General features: G+C 33.2%; 1 protein-coding gene across 2 annotated transcripts in view; it reads left to right on the top strand.

Moving 5' to 3' along the window:
• The window catches only part of cwo (transcription factor cwo), a 39,947-nt gene extending 25,814 nt beyond the window's left edge, over positions 1-14,133 (top strand). Inside the window, exons 3-5 of one of the 2 annotated variants that reach the window (XM_089634580.1) lie at positions 8,027-8,204; positions 9,114-9,281; positions 10,132-14,133. In XM_089634580.1, the coding sequence (XP_089490706.1) occupies positions 8,027-8,204; positions 9,114-9,281; positions 10,132-11,309 (1,524 nt within the window). In that variant the 3' untranslated portion in view covers positions 11,310-14,133. The remainder of the gene's footprint in view (positions 1-8,026; positions 8,205-9,113; positions 9,282-10,131) is intronic. The other variant, XM_089634586.1, reaches the window with a different exon arrangement.
• Positions 14,134-15,956: the final 1,823 nt, after the last annotated feature.

Here is a 15,956-nt window from a genome sequence, read left to right on the forward strand (position 1 = left end):
TAGGAATGGATGCATAATAATAATTGCATGCATATTGGTGCACTATCTTTTTAAGAGTGTATTAGTAAGGAATCATGTATTTGTTTGTGTGTCTGTTAAATTTCCATTCCACTTTCTATCAATTAAATTAAGATTTCGTCACGACAATATACGGAACGGAACTGAAACAATATTTTACAATATTTGGAATTTCTAGACTTTTAAAAATAAGTTAGAATATTTGGAATTTATAGACTTTTAAAAATAAGTTAGCTTATTTTATAAACAATACGATATACTTTGGTACGTTGATACAATTTTATTGCACGTGTCAAGAATCGAGAAACAATCGGCGAACTGTAGGTAGGTACCATCGCGTTCGCTTGTAAATAAAATCCTGATTAACTTTTAAAATTAAATTAAAAACCTTCACTCTTTCAACTTCGTATCGCTTCTTTCGACTCAATCGTATTTATATTGTGTAAAAAACAACCTTATAAAAACGCCTTTTCTCGAACTTTTAAACTCTGAACCCACGTTTAGTACATTGAATGGTGAACAGTGAAGTTATTTTTATTCCTTTGTGGGTCCCGTCCTTCTGGCAAACGCCAAAGGTGACCAGCGAAGGAAGGAAGGCGGGCGAGGTCCCACCCTCTCCACAGGGGGAGAGAAATCCTCCCTTATAAGGCATCCCCGGCTGCATCTCGTTTCACTGTCGACACGATAGCCAAAGCGTTCGGTCAATTCATCATAGTCGAAAGCAGAATACCTTGAAATATAAATAATGATGCAAATTAAATGAATAACATATATTTTTGACGTAAAGATATCTTCATTAATTTGAAAATCATTTCAAATTTGAACTGGCCTTGTGTCGATAGCATTTTTTTATTATCTTCGAGTGATAATACATATAATAAAGTGACGCATGCAGTTTGCGGTTTGAACATTAATTACTATTGCCGATAGGAAGCCGCCGATAGCTCACTCCTACTGCAACAAGTTTCGGTTACTATTTCTACTAAAGTCAGCCCGCATTCAGACGGGGAGGAAAATACATTATTTATTTTAACTTTTTAATCGCGAAACAGTAGTACCAGAATCATGAAGTTTAATAATATTATAATGATGACTTAAACTTATATATTATTTAAATAATATCAGTCGTTGATGAAAGGCGTTATTTGAATAATAACATTTTCTATTTGCATACTCGATCTGCAGCAAACTTAATAATAACCCTCACACCGCTCACCCCGGGGGTACATAGCGCCCCTTGTTCGCGGCGTACGCTACTAAAATAGAATTGCGCTAAAATACTCCGTTTCTGAAAGAGGATTCACGTGCGTTATCACGTGTTTCGTATACTGGCGTACTGACGACCCGACGAACTGACTATTTCGCTGTACAGAGGCACACACTACGCCACCGACGTTCACTGCTATCAGTGCTTCATTCAGTCGAGTGTTTACAATCCAGTGTTAGTGCATCAATAAAACAACACATTCAGTTCACAACAATTCATTCGAACGAGTGCGGAATCAAAGCTGTGCGTCTAATGATGGAATTCGCCAATAAACACAACCGTTTTATTCCCAAAGACGTAAGTTTCCCTTACATTTTACTAAATATATAATACTATACTTGTGAGCATCTTGATTAACGACTGAGTTAAGTTGGAACATTGTTTTGATGGTTGTCTTTTTTACACCCTTATCAATTTTTCAACAGATACCCTCGCGACAATTTTTTAATAACATAATTTAGCTACGTAACCCGGTCGTGACAGACACGTCATGTTGTGTATTTTTTATTTTGTATTTTGTTTTTTTTTTATTCGATTGGCCTGTTAATCCGCTGACTTAACATTAACCCGTTTCCCAGGCCAATTATTTCGCAATAATCTTTAAAAAATCTATTTTATGTCATTGATTTAATCCTTTTCAGATATCATACGTATTTGCGTGAAAGCCGGCAATGGTATAATTTTTTTTCACGCATATTTGCGTGATCGCCCTTGACTATTTTATGCATTTTCTTGTGAAAATATAATACCCGTTTATTTTTATTAGAATGTTTAAATTTTTTTTGTATTTATTTAAACGAGTGGTTTTACACAATATTATGTAGTGCATCTTTTGTAGAAATTACAGTGAGAATAATTAAACGTTCCAATTCCGATTGTTTGTGCATGGGTAATGTGAAAAATTCCTGCGTAATGCGTAACATTAGTCAATAAAACTTTTAATTTTCAAAGTTGGAGCAAGATATCGTATCAGACAAGCAATAAAGTAGATACTGAAATAATTTAATTATTTAATAATTCTTTATTGAAAATGTGTGGTTTTTAATGTTTGACAGATGCTTAGATGAATTAATAAAATTAAAGACACATCTCTGAGACAACGCGCGTAGTTTCACAGAACTTGGTCCAGTGGACATACTTTAGCGGACCGTTCATATAGCTATTTCATTCGTACACACGTATTCTTTGAATAGATATCCTTTTCACAAGCGGTGCTTTATGTTCGATTATTATTAATATAACGAGTCTGGTATATTTATAATTTCATTGGTTGAATTAGATGTCGTAATTTTTCAAGTTTACCAACAATCGAAATGTGCGTTTCTATTTTTGAAATGCAACGATCCTGAGACAAATATACATATTTATAGATGCTTTCAGTTTAAAAATACTACAATTATATTAATTAATACAAGAGAGAACAACATACAGGATGCAGAAAATATAAATAGTATAAAAATATCCACCAAATCAATGGTAATATTAGTAAAAATGATAACGTTCTTCAAACCATCCATATATTTACAAATGTATTAATATTAAATTGCTGTTCAATCCATCCATATATATAAAAATTTATTAAATTGCTGTTCAATCCATCCATATATATAAAAATGTATTAAATTGTTGTTCAATCCATCCATATATATATAAATTAATATTTCTTTGTTTTTGCCTTATAAACCGATTTCGCTGAAGAATGAGGCGTACGTAATGAACGAATAAATAGGTGTGAGGACAATGTATGACGTGGAAGTGAATGGTGGCAGAAACCGAGGTCGCCCAAGGAAGACGTGACACGATCAAGTGAAACAAATAATTATAAAATACAATAATTGTTTTCCATTCATAAAAACAACCCAATTGACAGGTCCACTAGAATTTACAACCTCAAATCTTTACCCCAAACTATTCCGGGTACACGTCATCTAATACTTAATAAAATAGGTAGAAAAAGTTTATTATACCTCAATGCTTTTGGAGTTTGCCAAGATCAAATTTATTATTGTCAAATGGATCAATATCGTTTGTGTTATTGTGTAAACATTGTATTGGGGATTGCAAACCATAGTTCGAATGAGATACACACGTGTAAAATAACTCGTTCGTTTAGGTACGTTTTTTAGGTGATTAAATGCAGGAGTTCAGAACAATCGAATTTAGAGCTTAACAATTATAATTAAAAAGTTAGATCGTTTATTTTTCATCTGTTTTCTAAAGTTGGAATATTAAAAATGTTCAACGAGGGGTGATTTAAGTGTCCTAAAGGGATGTTAGGTTTAACACTTGTCCACCTACACGTACACACCTACCGAAAAATTACTATTAAATAATTCACGTTATGAAAAAAAAAATAGAATTCAAGTACCACCCGTTGAGATGCAAGACGATTAGTCGTGAGAGAGGTCAAAGGGTCTCCCCAAAGCGGCCTATGCCGATGAACCCGGGCATGCCTGCCAAGTCACCAAACGTAGCAAACCACTTGGAATGGCCTGTGGCATTGGTGTTGATTCTCCAATAAACGGTTCCGGGGCGGCGTACCCATACCCGCCTCCCAAGTGAAAATTTATATTTAGTTTTGTGCGCCAAATAGCTTTTAACATATTGTGGGGATCTAAAGCTCGGTGATTTTGTCAGGGTCCGTACAGAGGTTAAAGATCTAATTCAAAGGCTAACCGGTTGATCCCAATAAATATGATTGTGAATTTTGAAAATAAATAATATTATTTCCATATTTTAAACCTAAAATTTACATCCATGGACGAAATTTTCCTAAATGTTTGCTTATATGATATTAAAACGGTTTAAAATGGTCAATGTTTTGAAGAACTAAAAAAAGGAGAAGCTGAAATTCTTGTAAGATTCTTGTTAGAAATCGTTTTTCGTGAAAATTAGTAAAAAAGTAAAATTGGAGTAAAATTGGGGTAAATAGTAAAATTGGGATAAAAGGTTTGGAAACCCTTGACAACTGATTACTTACGCGTTAGCACTCTTTTTGACGGTTTAGTTTATAGAGATTCAGGTAGTATTTCACCATCTTCTCGGTAAAAAAAGGAAAATCCGAAATTATTATAAGATTCTTGTTAGAAATCGTTTCTCGTGAAAATTGGGGTAAATAGTAAAATTAGGGTAAAGCGTAAAATTATGGTAAATAGTAAAATTGGGGTAAAAGGTTTGGAAACCCTTGACAACTGCTTATTTACGCGTTAGCACTCTTTTTGACGGTTTAGTTTATAGAGATTCAAGTAGTATTTCACCATCTTCTCGGTAAGCACCATTAATAGAATAAGGTATTATTTGCGAATTGTTTATTTATAAAGTATATAACATGCAGTACTTACATATGAATAGTTACTATATTATACTGAATAATTTAGCTGAGTTTTCTGTTGCGAATATTTATTTATGAAATGGGGAGTTATCGTGGTTATTTTTATAATTATTTATTACATTTTTATACGCCCACGTGGCTTTTAAACTGGGTATATACAGTTTTTTTACACAAGGGTTAGTAATAAAATAATAGAAAAAGCAATGGTTTCATATAATTTCACATTGGCTAATATGTTTTACATTTTCAAAAGTAATATTTTAACATGAAAGAAACAAAAAAATTGGCGAAATACCCCAATAGATTGGTTTATTTTAAGAAAACTGGATTCAGTGCATCACAAATTTTTCGTGTGATGGTAAAACATTGATGGCATTGTACCTATATACTTGTAAATGCAGTACAAAAGGTGAGATATTCATACCGAAACGGTAATTTTATGAAATTCCCTCAATCGTACAAAAGGTGAGATATTCATACCGAAACAGTAATTTTATGAAATTCCCTCAATTGAACAAAATCACATTTTGTTCTGTTATTTAACATGTTATATATAGATGTGAAAAAAATCATGTGTATTTAAATGCAACTTAGGCATTTGTCTAGAGATTTTAAACGAGTCGCGTTTTATTAAATATTTTCGCTTAATTATTATCGTTTTTTTTATATTAGCGCGCTCCCTCTAACATTCATAATTACGTATCTCCCTTTCAGACCATTTTTTTTCTCTTTGAACGCTTACTACCGGAGTCTGTGATAAGGGTAGATAAAGTAGTTGAATTTTACTTTGTACTGTTGCTATAAATAATACATAATTTGTCATCACATCACCAACAAGCTTCTGTATTGGCGAGTATCAAATATAAACATGTGCTGCGTGCCTTGCGCTGCGTAGGCACAGTGTACACTGTACACCACGACCACACTCTCCAGGTAAAGGTGCGGTGGTTGGTGGTTGTGTAATGAATATTATAAATGTCGTGACACGAGACGAGGTTACGCTAAAATAATAATGATCGATATGTTCACACTTGTTGGGTTGTTAGGTCGTTACGGCAGCGCAGAGAGAACGTAATCTGGATCGGAGTTTTCCATATTCAGTGACAACGTGCGGTGCCAGTTTAGTCCAGTGGGGCCGTCACGTGCGTGGTGCGGGGCGGACTTGCCACGTGCCACGTGGGGAACATGCGACTCGCTCTCACCTCAACTCGATTATGAAGCCAAAACTATTATTTGTCTTGAACTTGTCGTAAGTTCATTAAAAATAAGTTCTTTCAAACCCTTTTCTGACTTGTTAAACTGCTCCCTACGCCACCGAGCTGTGAATTCTGCTGCCACTGAGCGCAACGAAGTTATCGTTCTGCTTTATGTGGTGGAAAAGGGGGACGGGGTGGTTTTTTGACTTGACCTTCATCTTGTTTTCAAGGTTAAAGTGGTGCAAAATTTCATCAATCTCGGAATAAAAATGTAGATTTGCATAAAAAACGGATACCGAGATGACTAATAGCAGAAAAAATATTTGCTTGTTTTTAATCTCTGAAACCGCCCAACCGATTGATTGAAATATAGGTTAGTTTGGGACCCGATAGGTGGCGTTGTTGTCGAGATCTAAAAAAAAAGATTTTTTTTTCAGATTTCTCATCCAAAAATACATTCAACCACAATTTTTAACTTCCCTGTGACCTGGTCTTAGAAAATCCATGTTTCTCCCATGGCCAATTACAAGTTGCATGCTCGCGTGTGGTAAACCATCGAATCTATTCATATTGGCAAAAGAAGACAAAAAATACTATTTACCAAATCGCATTACATTAAATTTGAATGCATTACTATAATTTATAGCAACAACATTGTTTAGACTTCAACCTTTATTTACCTCATTTATAACGTATAATTTTTATCCATTATCAAATAAGAATTTTTACCATATTTATTACACTTGAATAGTGAGATGAATAAAAAATGTATATCGAAAGTGTTTTCTATGGATCGTATTTGTACGGCAATCTGTCACACTGTCAAAGACATATACTTCAAGGCAGTTGAGCATGTATAGAACGGTGCCAATCAATATTTTGGTCAATCAATTTATTTATTTTATAATAATATTTGGCTGATTTTTAAAGCGCCGTTTTTTTGAAAAATCAACTCAAGGGTACTGAACAATAATCACAATTGGTAAGTTTTTAGATTCTCACGGCCAAAACGTCGGCTAAAGAAGGAGTTGCGCAACACGGCATAACACCCCAAAAACAAACAACAAAAAATAATCACAATTTGCTGAAATGATCGATATCAAATGAAACATCAAAACAATAGCTACGATGCATGTGACTTGCGCATGTATGTCAAATGCATAAAATATCGGACAACAGCGCCACCTGATAAAAGGCGGTCTGTGGCAGGACAACATCTGCCCGAGCGCACTAGTTCAAATATAAAAAGCAATAAAGAAATTTAAAATTATAATAAAACACAGGTTTATTTAAAAATAAAAAAAACTTTTATACACAGGTTAAATATAATTCATTTTTCTTTTATTTTAAACAAGAAATGTTTCACAAAGAAAAACTTCCAAGAACGGTTAGCATTACATGACCAATAAATATATAAAGAATATTTTAATTTGTAATTAAATTAGGTTAAAAATAATCTATACAAAACTCATTTTTTAATTAAAACCTGCAATGGGCTGAAAAATATGTAGGCAGATGAAAACAAAGGCCTGAAATAGCCTCAGTAACCTGGGTAGTTAAATAACACCCTCGGTTTAATTTTGGAACAATCATCGTAGCAAGGTATTGTAAGATGAAAATTAATTAATCAATTCAATGAGGAAAATAAAACCTTTGTTTAATTTGAAATTGTCGAGGTCAACAGCTAAACTGGCCTCACATTGTTTGGGAAATGTTCAATTACAATTTTCTTTAAAAAGGTACTTATAACATTTTTAGTCACTCATATTATTAGTGTTTGAAATAGTTAGGTATAACACCTCACGCCTATCTATTGAAACAGTTATAATGAATAGATAAGCATTAGATTTACTGTAGTCAACTTTCTTTATCATGTTCTACGAATTATTACTATCTATATAAAACATTGCTTACAGATGTCGGAATGTGTTTAATGTCAAAATCTTTTACTTTATATATGGAACCGAAAAGATTCTTACTATGTAGGTATGGTAAATTATTTGAGCATTATCTGAAAATATCCGTCAAAGGTTGAAGAATTCGCTTATCACACTTGATTACTTTCAACTTCAATAAAAAGTTTTGGACCTCGATTCAAGGAGATTCATTATTTTTTAATAAGTTTGTCAAGTCTTATCAGCTGGTCATTGTTCCCTTATTGGATATAATTATTTCATTGACGATTTAGTAATAAATGATATTTTTTATTTGCAGCAGAATCCTACTTCTCACCGAATCATAGAGAAGAGGCGGCGCGATCGCATGAACAACTGCCTCGCGGACCTGTCTCGTCTCATCCCCCCGGATTACCTGAAGAAGGGCCGGGGACGCATCGAGAAGACAGAGATCATCGAGATGGCCACCAGATATATCAAGACTCTTCAAGATAAAAGTAAGCACATTATTTCATTCCTAATTATCTCTTATCTCATCAAAAATGAAAATCCTTCAATAAAAGTCCACGCACCAGGCGACTCACGTTTGATAAACAATAATGTTTTTTTGCAGTCAAAATAAAGTTATGAAACCGATTGTGACTATAGAAATATATTCTGGCCTTTACAACAAAAAAATATTTTTTAGCATCTATATGAGGCATGTGAACATACAAAATGTTATGGTGTAGATTGTAGAAATGTATAACCATGGTATTTTTTAAGTCTCCCCATTAGGAGGTTCTGTGCTGAGGCGGACTAAAGTTATTTAATTAGGTCGTCTTCTATGTCGTTTTTAAAGTTTTTTCATTGACCTCTTTTCAGCCAGACTTTGATTCTTGACTTGTCCTCAATAAACTTTCCCATTCGTTTTATATTTGGGGGAAGGATGTACTTGCTCGCTGGTACATTATGTCACTCGTTGTACTCCTCTCCGAGTCTGGATGAAGCTATTTTTATATTTTCATTTTAATTCTTTTACATAAAATTAAAGGTTATATAACATTAAATACCTGATTTGTTGTAAAAGTACCATTGTAATATTTAAATGTAATGCCAAAAATCTTGTAAACTCACTGTGGATTATTTCAAAGAATGTCCTAAATTTGTCTTCTACCGTATTCAGAGAGCGAGTCGCTCTCCCCATGGTGAATCCAGATAAAGATTTGAACGACTCGCTCGACAATACAACTAGTTGTGCCAGAAAATCACTGTTATTATTGGTATTTGTAAAACTCTAACCTCATCATCGTCAGCATAAAGTTCTATCCTTCTGCTAACTATAATGGCATATTTGTTTTTTTTTATATTATGTCTAGTTTCCTATTTATTAAAAAAATATTGATCAACTATATTTTTCCCTCCAGATACAGAATCACAAGAATTAAAATTGAAAAACAACTTTAGACTTGGCTACAAGGAGTGCTTATCTGAAGTGATGCAATTCTTGACAGAAAGTCAGGTTCACTACCCTGCAGACTCTCTCTGTGTCCAACTTGTGAATCACCTGGAGCACCGTTTTGATAAATTATCAGGTAAATGACTTGACTTGTTTAATATAATATGGGAAGCACCTACATAGCACGGCAACACTAGCCAAGCAAACAACAATCTCCAAGTCAGGTTCTCAAACCTAGGGGAATACCTTCCGTAGTCCTGGAGAAAGGCGCTGCAGAATGGAACCCAGTGCTCAGCAATTTATTGAAATAATATTTGAATTGCATTTAATTGTTGGAATACTGTTTTTTTTTCATTCCAACTCTTTATCCAGAACGATTTAGATTCTTTCCATAAATCCCTAGAGAAATATTTAATATAATTTTTTTTTTTTTACATAATCTGCACATCTCACTAGGGCGTTCCTGTGTCAAGATGTGCAGCTTTACAATTACATCATTTAAAAAATACCTACATATAAGTAAACTTAATATAATGATAAAATTAAATTTCAACCCACAAAAGAAAAGTTTATTTTTTTATTTTTATTCTTTATATTGGCTTTCAATGACACGGTTGTGTCGAGCACAAACCTGTGAAAAATCACGGGATAGTCTGAATTCTCGAAAAATCATTTCCTATTTTGAAAATGACAATTAAAATAATTTTCTGTTAAAAAAATTATATTACCTCTAGAATTATTACCTAGAATTCTTCATAAAATCAGTTTGAAAATGACGCTAAGATTGAAGCCAAATTTGAGTTCATTGAAACAGAGTTTTGCAGGACACACGCACAACCTAAATTAGTATTTTTGATTGGTTTAAGCCAGCCTCGGATGTAAAAATAATCAAGTTTTCACAAACCTTATAAAGTCTGGCGACATGACCCTTCTATTCATGAAAACGCTTTTAGTCTAAAATATTAATGAAGTGTGTATTCTTTCAGCTGATTATCTAATGAAACTTCACCCAACTCCTGGCAGCAACAGCAGTTCCTGTGGCAGCTCCGTTAATTATGCTCCGCACACCACAAGCAATGCCCATCAGTCCATATATCACGATTCAGACACTAAAGATAGGCAGCACAACCACTACAATACGTTTACAGGACATAGTGAAGCAAACCCCTACAATAATTCAATGACAGACATTGAACATTCCCAACAAGATGAGAATTCTGAAGAAAATACCATCGAACCACTGCAGAAGAAATTTGCCCCACAAACAGTATCTTTGATGACTAATAACTTTACGAAGAAGATTCATGATAACAAAGAGGAGGGTGGAGAGTCTACTAGGTCCAAGTACATGAGGAACATCCTGAGTTTAGAGAATGGAAATGTCTACAGATTGCCACAGGATGTAATCTTAAATACCAACTATCCCGTGATCTCTTCCGAGTATCGGCAGCCCTACGCCATCCAACAGTTACACGAGCCCTCCCTGCGAAGTGTTAGGAAAGTGGATTCTTCACAACCCAGTGACAGTGGATTGAGTATCCAAGAAGTCGCCGATGCAGATAATATTCATTTGTATAAATTTAAAAACACAATTAAGCAAAGGTTTTCACAATCACAATCAACTGATTATAGTTCTTCCAGTCCGAGTGATGGCGTTATGAATATGGGTTCCCTGAGTCCTGACAATCCATCTCCCGTCAGAAGAGAACAGTTCCTTAATAACACCAAATTCATGCACAAGAGAAGAAAAATCAGTGATCACCACAACAGGCATGCGAAAACCCTCTATTATCAAACTTCATCAACTGGAACCAACTGTAGTATGCCAATCAAAGCAAAACATTCTATATACAGGTGTAACAATACAGCTCAACAAACTGAAGTAAAAGAAGATACGAAACTTGAAAACAAACAAGGGCTTGTGCTAGTTGAAAAGAAAGATAACAATAAGTTTTGTGAAAACTTTACCAATGATGCGTTCCCCTCTACTGGGGTACCAGTGTTCGCTTTACATGCGAAGGGATCATTTTATGTGCCATTGAACATAGACTATGAGTGTTTGATACCTTTTCTCGGCCCGTATAATCTCCTTGAGGCTGCGGGGCTCCACCCCAATATATCTCTGCATCCGGTCACCATCAGTGTTAATTTTCAACCAACCTAATTAAACAGTTCTAAATCACTATGAAAGGGGATTATTAGTTACTCTTAAAAGTAACAGTGCCATAAACTTGCTTGTTGAACCTATTGATCTGACGATTGATTGGAGTGTTAATTAACTTGAAAAGTTCATTATTTTAGTAGGTAGGTACTTTGGGGAATGTGTCAGAAACGTGTAAATATATTTTATGGTTATGTATTGAGAAATTGAGAAGTTATTTTGTTATTTGCGAATACATACCAATTAAATTAGATGTTTTTTCAAACCAATATAAAAAGTACTCTGATTAAATACCAGGTTCAGGTTGCACATGAAATAGCACAAGTATTTTACAGACAGTGTTACCAAAACCTTTTGTACTGCTGCCCCCCTTCATACCAAAATATTTCATCAAATATTCGACAAATAGTTTTCTGCCTTTTTTATAAACTTTATGTAGGCCATAAGAGTTTGTGGATTGATCCTGTTTTAAAGGGGGTGGTGTAGTTCTGGGATCACTGCTATAACAGAAAACAAATCTGAGTCAATATTATTACTGAAGTTGTCATTTTTAATCAAACGTTATTATTAAATTGTAAATATTCTTTTTGATTACGAATGTATATTAATAAATTTAAGTTCTGAAACCTTCCCTTGTGTCTTGTGTTATCTATTATTAGTCGATGGCTAACATGATCAGTGTGTAAATCCTTAATCAAACAAGGGCATTGTTAATGTATAAGGTTTAAACTACTTATTCTAAGTTGTCTGCGGGAGGCAAGGTGCCTTTAATGCTTACTGTGAATTTAAGAATAATGTCTTACTTTATGCTGTTAATGTTTATGTTGACGTTTTGCTTAATCAAACTATAATTGCTTGTTACATGTGATTTGTAAATGCCGTTAAAATGTTGTTAGTTCTGCATCATTGTCCACTAAAACCATTTTTAAAACACAAAACAAACGGTAAAATTGGAGTTCGTACTATTGTCACCAAGCGTTTACTGGTTTAATTATTTTATATTATTTGGTCAGCAAAATAATGTACATAGTAAGGAAAATATATGAAATGTTAAATTTCTAAGTGGGGTTTAGGATGTTTGAAAAAAAGGGAAAATAATGAGTATTTTCTAAATATGTAACTCTCACACACGACAAGTTCTTTTCGTGAAAAATATATTGCATTTATTAGATTTTATATGAAATATTTATTTTCATATTTAAGTAGTCGGTACTTATTGAAAAATATTTTAAATATTAATTTGTTATAAAATTTACATACCCGCATGCATGTATACAATATCGATGGCTGTAAGTGGTTGGCAGGAGATCATTGTGACACCACACATTTATGTGGAACAGTGTTGGTGACACTGTTACTGCTACCTGCTGTAAGCCAGATCTTTATACTTTACACTTTTGTAATTGATGTGTTAAATTATGTAAATGTATTACTTGTTGTCATCCGTGCATTTTTGGTGCGTAGATAGATTTTTGATTTTCCTTTTGGAAGAGTATGGCTGTGAGTGGTTTATATTGTATTAGAAATATAATAATGCAATTCTTTTCGGTTTGATGTTAAATTTGTAGACTAAATGACACAAATGTTTAATTATTATGTACATTCGGATATATGTACAGTAAGTATAATTTTACCTAACCAAAATGTTGAATTCTTTGTTCTGCTTGTCATCTAGTATTAATAATTTGATATTCCTAATAAAAATATTATATAGGCTAGTGAGTTTATAAAACTCTTTTGTTAAGGTTTACCTACTCAACTCGGAGTATGCTCATTTCAATCAAAGCTACTTCATTGTAAATAATAAGCTTGGTTCCCACCTGATTAATTCTATGATCTATTTCGTAAATTAATGAGAACAGGCTTTCTGTAGGATGGAATAACTGATAGAAATATAAGTTGAATCCACTTCAACGTTAGAATAGATGAGGTGAAAACCCGGCATTAGAATAATACTGTATCAATGAAATTACTTTTTTCTCTATCAGTGTGTTTTTCGTTCTTCGGTAATTCTTCTAATCAAGGTGATAAAAAATTTATAATACATTCAAATTTGACATCCGCACCACCGATTGCTTCATATTCTTAGATCTGAAAATTTCATTCAATCGAATAAGCTATATTTTGAACAACATTATTATTTATGCACTATTCAAGGGGGTGCTGTGACTTTTTCTAATTTCAATTATATAAATCAAAAATATATTTTTGAAATTCCATTTTTGTGTATGGTCTGAAAAAATATTTTATTTGCCTGTTGAAAGGCAGCTTTTCCATTGAAAATATAAAACAAAAGCTTTCTTTTGTGAAAAATCTAAGTAGAAAAAGCTTCTGCTTACAACTGTCGCTAGTCAAGTCCCTTTCGTCGCTATAAAGGGTCATCTTCATGTTGAAGTTGGCAAACCCTCTGAACTCCTGTTCTCTCCAAAATGTTTGTATTTCTTATGCTTAATGAAACATGGCGTCTTGTTTTGTTTTTTGATCATCATGTTACTTGACCGACTTAAGAGGAATGATCAAAAAAAAAATTATTCAGTTTGGTTAAGTATTTTGGACTCAAATCTAAATTTACATTTTGTATGAAAAAGGCCATGCAACCGTTCCTCTCAAAAAACTTGGCCATTGGATGTGAAACAATGAAGCATTTCCTCAATGATAAACAAATGATACATTATTTTTGTTATTGATTTACATATAAATACATTTGTGTTTTATGATATGAATCCTATAATTTCTATACCCGCTATATCCGATTTTTTGACAAAATGATCTGAGTATGACATCTTGTTCACATTTTTGCGAGCAACAAGAGGAGCCTAAAATTGAGTTTCAAAACCCTCCTTATCATGACCAAAAACCATGTTAAAACTGCGAGTGAGAAACCAAATCCGCTATATCATACAGAAAGTCACTATCAAAACCCGCTATATCGGATTCAACGAATCACAAGCAGTTATTTTGCCAAAATACAATATGGCCGCCGCTCTGACGCCACGCTAAACCCGCCATGTCGCCTCAGTTGACTTTCAAAATCACGAAGTGAGTATCAAAATCCGCTATATCCATTTTATTTATCGAAATTACTTAATTATTGCTAGACATATATAGAAAAATAAATGCTTTTCGAAATTTTATTACTCCAATTCATTATATAAAAAATTTTAATGCATTTACTTATGTACGCTAGAGATGTGACAGTTTTTTGCGGTTTTCTCCAAATCAATGAAAGTTGATATAGCGGGTATAGAAATTACACGACTCATATATTTATAATGTAGATAACTTTTATGAAATTATGTGATAAATTTTATAAACAAATGCTTTTCGTTTTAGATAGGTTTTCTATTTTCTATCTAATTCTTATACTGAATGTTAAAATTTATACAATGTGTTGATGTTGTTAATAAATGTTATAAAACATTACAAATTTGTATTAATTTTATCTACCTGGTTCTTCCCCTGTGATGGTGATTAAAGAGGCTTTCATATGTTGGGATTTATAACTGGGTAATTTAGAAAATTCAACAATATTGAGTTTGTATTGTAAACTGTTATATTTTGTCTTTGTTAGAAGTCAACTGAGTACAATTCTCCCGTCTGGTACATTACAATAGTCATGTAAGTACAATCAATCTATTGAAGAATACAAAATAAATTTTTACACTTTCTAATTTTAAGTTCATGAACTAACTGAATAAAGAGTACTAAACTCTTTTAAATGATGATCTGAATATGCTTAAATTTTTATTTTTTTTCCTTCCTTCTATATAAAATTCTAAATGATGCATTTGAATTTCCATATAGTCCAGAATTGCTTGCATTGATAAGCTTTCGGATTCCACTACATAATACTAGAAATTAGGATTTATTTCAGTGCAGAATTCTGGCGTAACTTTTATTTTATTTTAGCTACTATATAAAACATTGTAGGTTATAAAAATATTTACACAATATAAGACCGGTCGGTGGGCGAGTTGATATCGCGCTTGGGTCCCACTCAGGCGTAGTGTGTTCAATTCCTCGGCTGGCTAAGTCCTTCATCACAACACAAGCAACATTTTCAGCTTACTGTTGTGGTAGTAGGAGATTTAAAAATATTGTCAGGTTATTCGTAACCCGGGAATGTTTGTCTTTCTTTAAAAAAAAAAAAAATAATATGTATAAACATAAAGATGAGGTATATATACAGGGTGTATCGGCACGTACCCGACAAACTTTAACCAGCTATTCCTTAGCATATTTGGAGTAAAAAATCTTATGTGCACTTTGCTGTCCGGTAACGTTTTTTTTTAATAAAAAATTTATTATTCATATTTTCACCACATGTCACCACTGTTTTATCCTTTGATAAAGTTTGAAAACCCATCTGGCAAATATTTTATTCGAATTCCGTTGAATAATGCACGTGTGTACCTATATTGGCGCACGTTTACAGTCACAACGAAATAGCACGGCACCATTCGTCTCATTTTTAACTATTATTATTTAGTGTGTGCGAAAGAGCGAAGACGCTTTTCGACACACTTGCTTATAACAGCTGTTTAACACGAAACGCAATGCCAATGACAGTGATGTAGTGTGGAAATTTTAAATTTTTTTGTTTTTAATTGAAAAAAAAATGCTACCAGACAGCAAAGTGCCCATAACATT

The sequence above is a fragment of the Hesperophylax consimilis genome, chromosome 1 (assembly GCF_061612785.1).
Source record: "Hesperophylax consimilis isolate HC1 chromosome 1, BYU_Hcon_1.0, whole genome shotgun sequence".
NCBI lineage: Eukaryota > Metazoa > Arthropoda > Insecta > Trichoptera > Limnephilidae > Hesperophylax > Hesperophylax consimilis.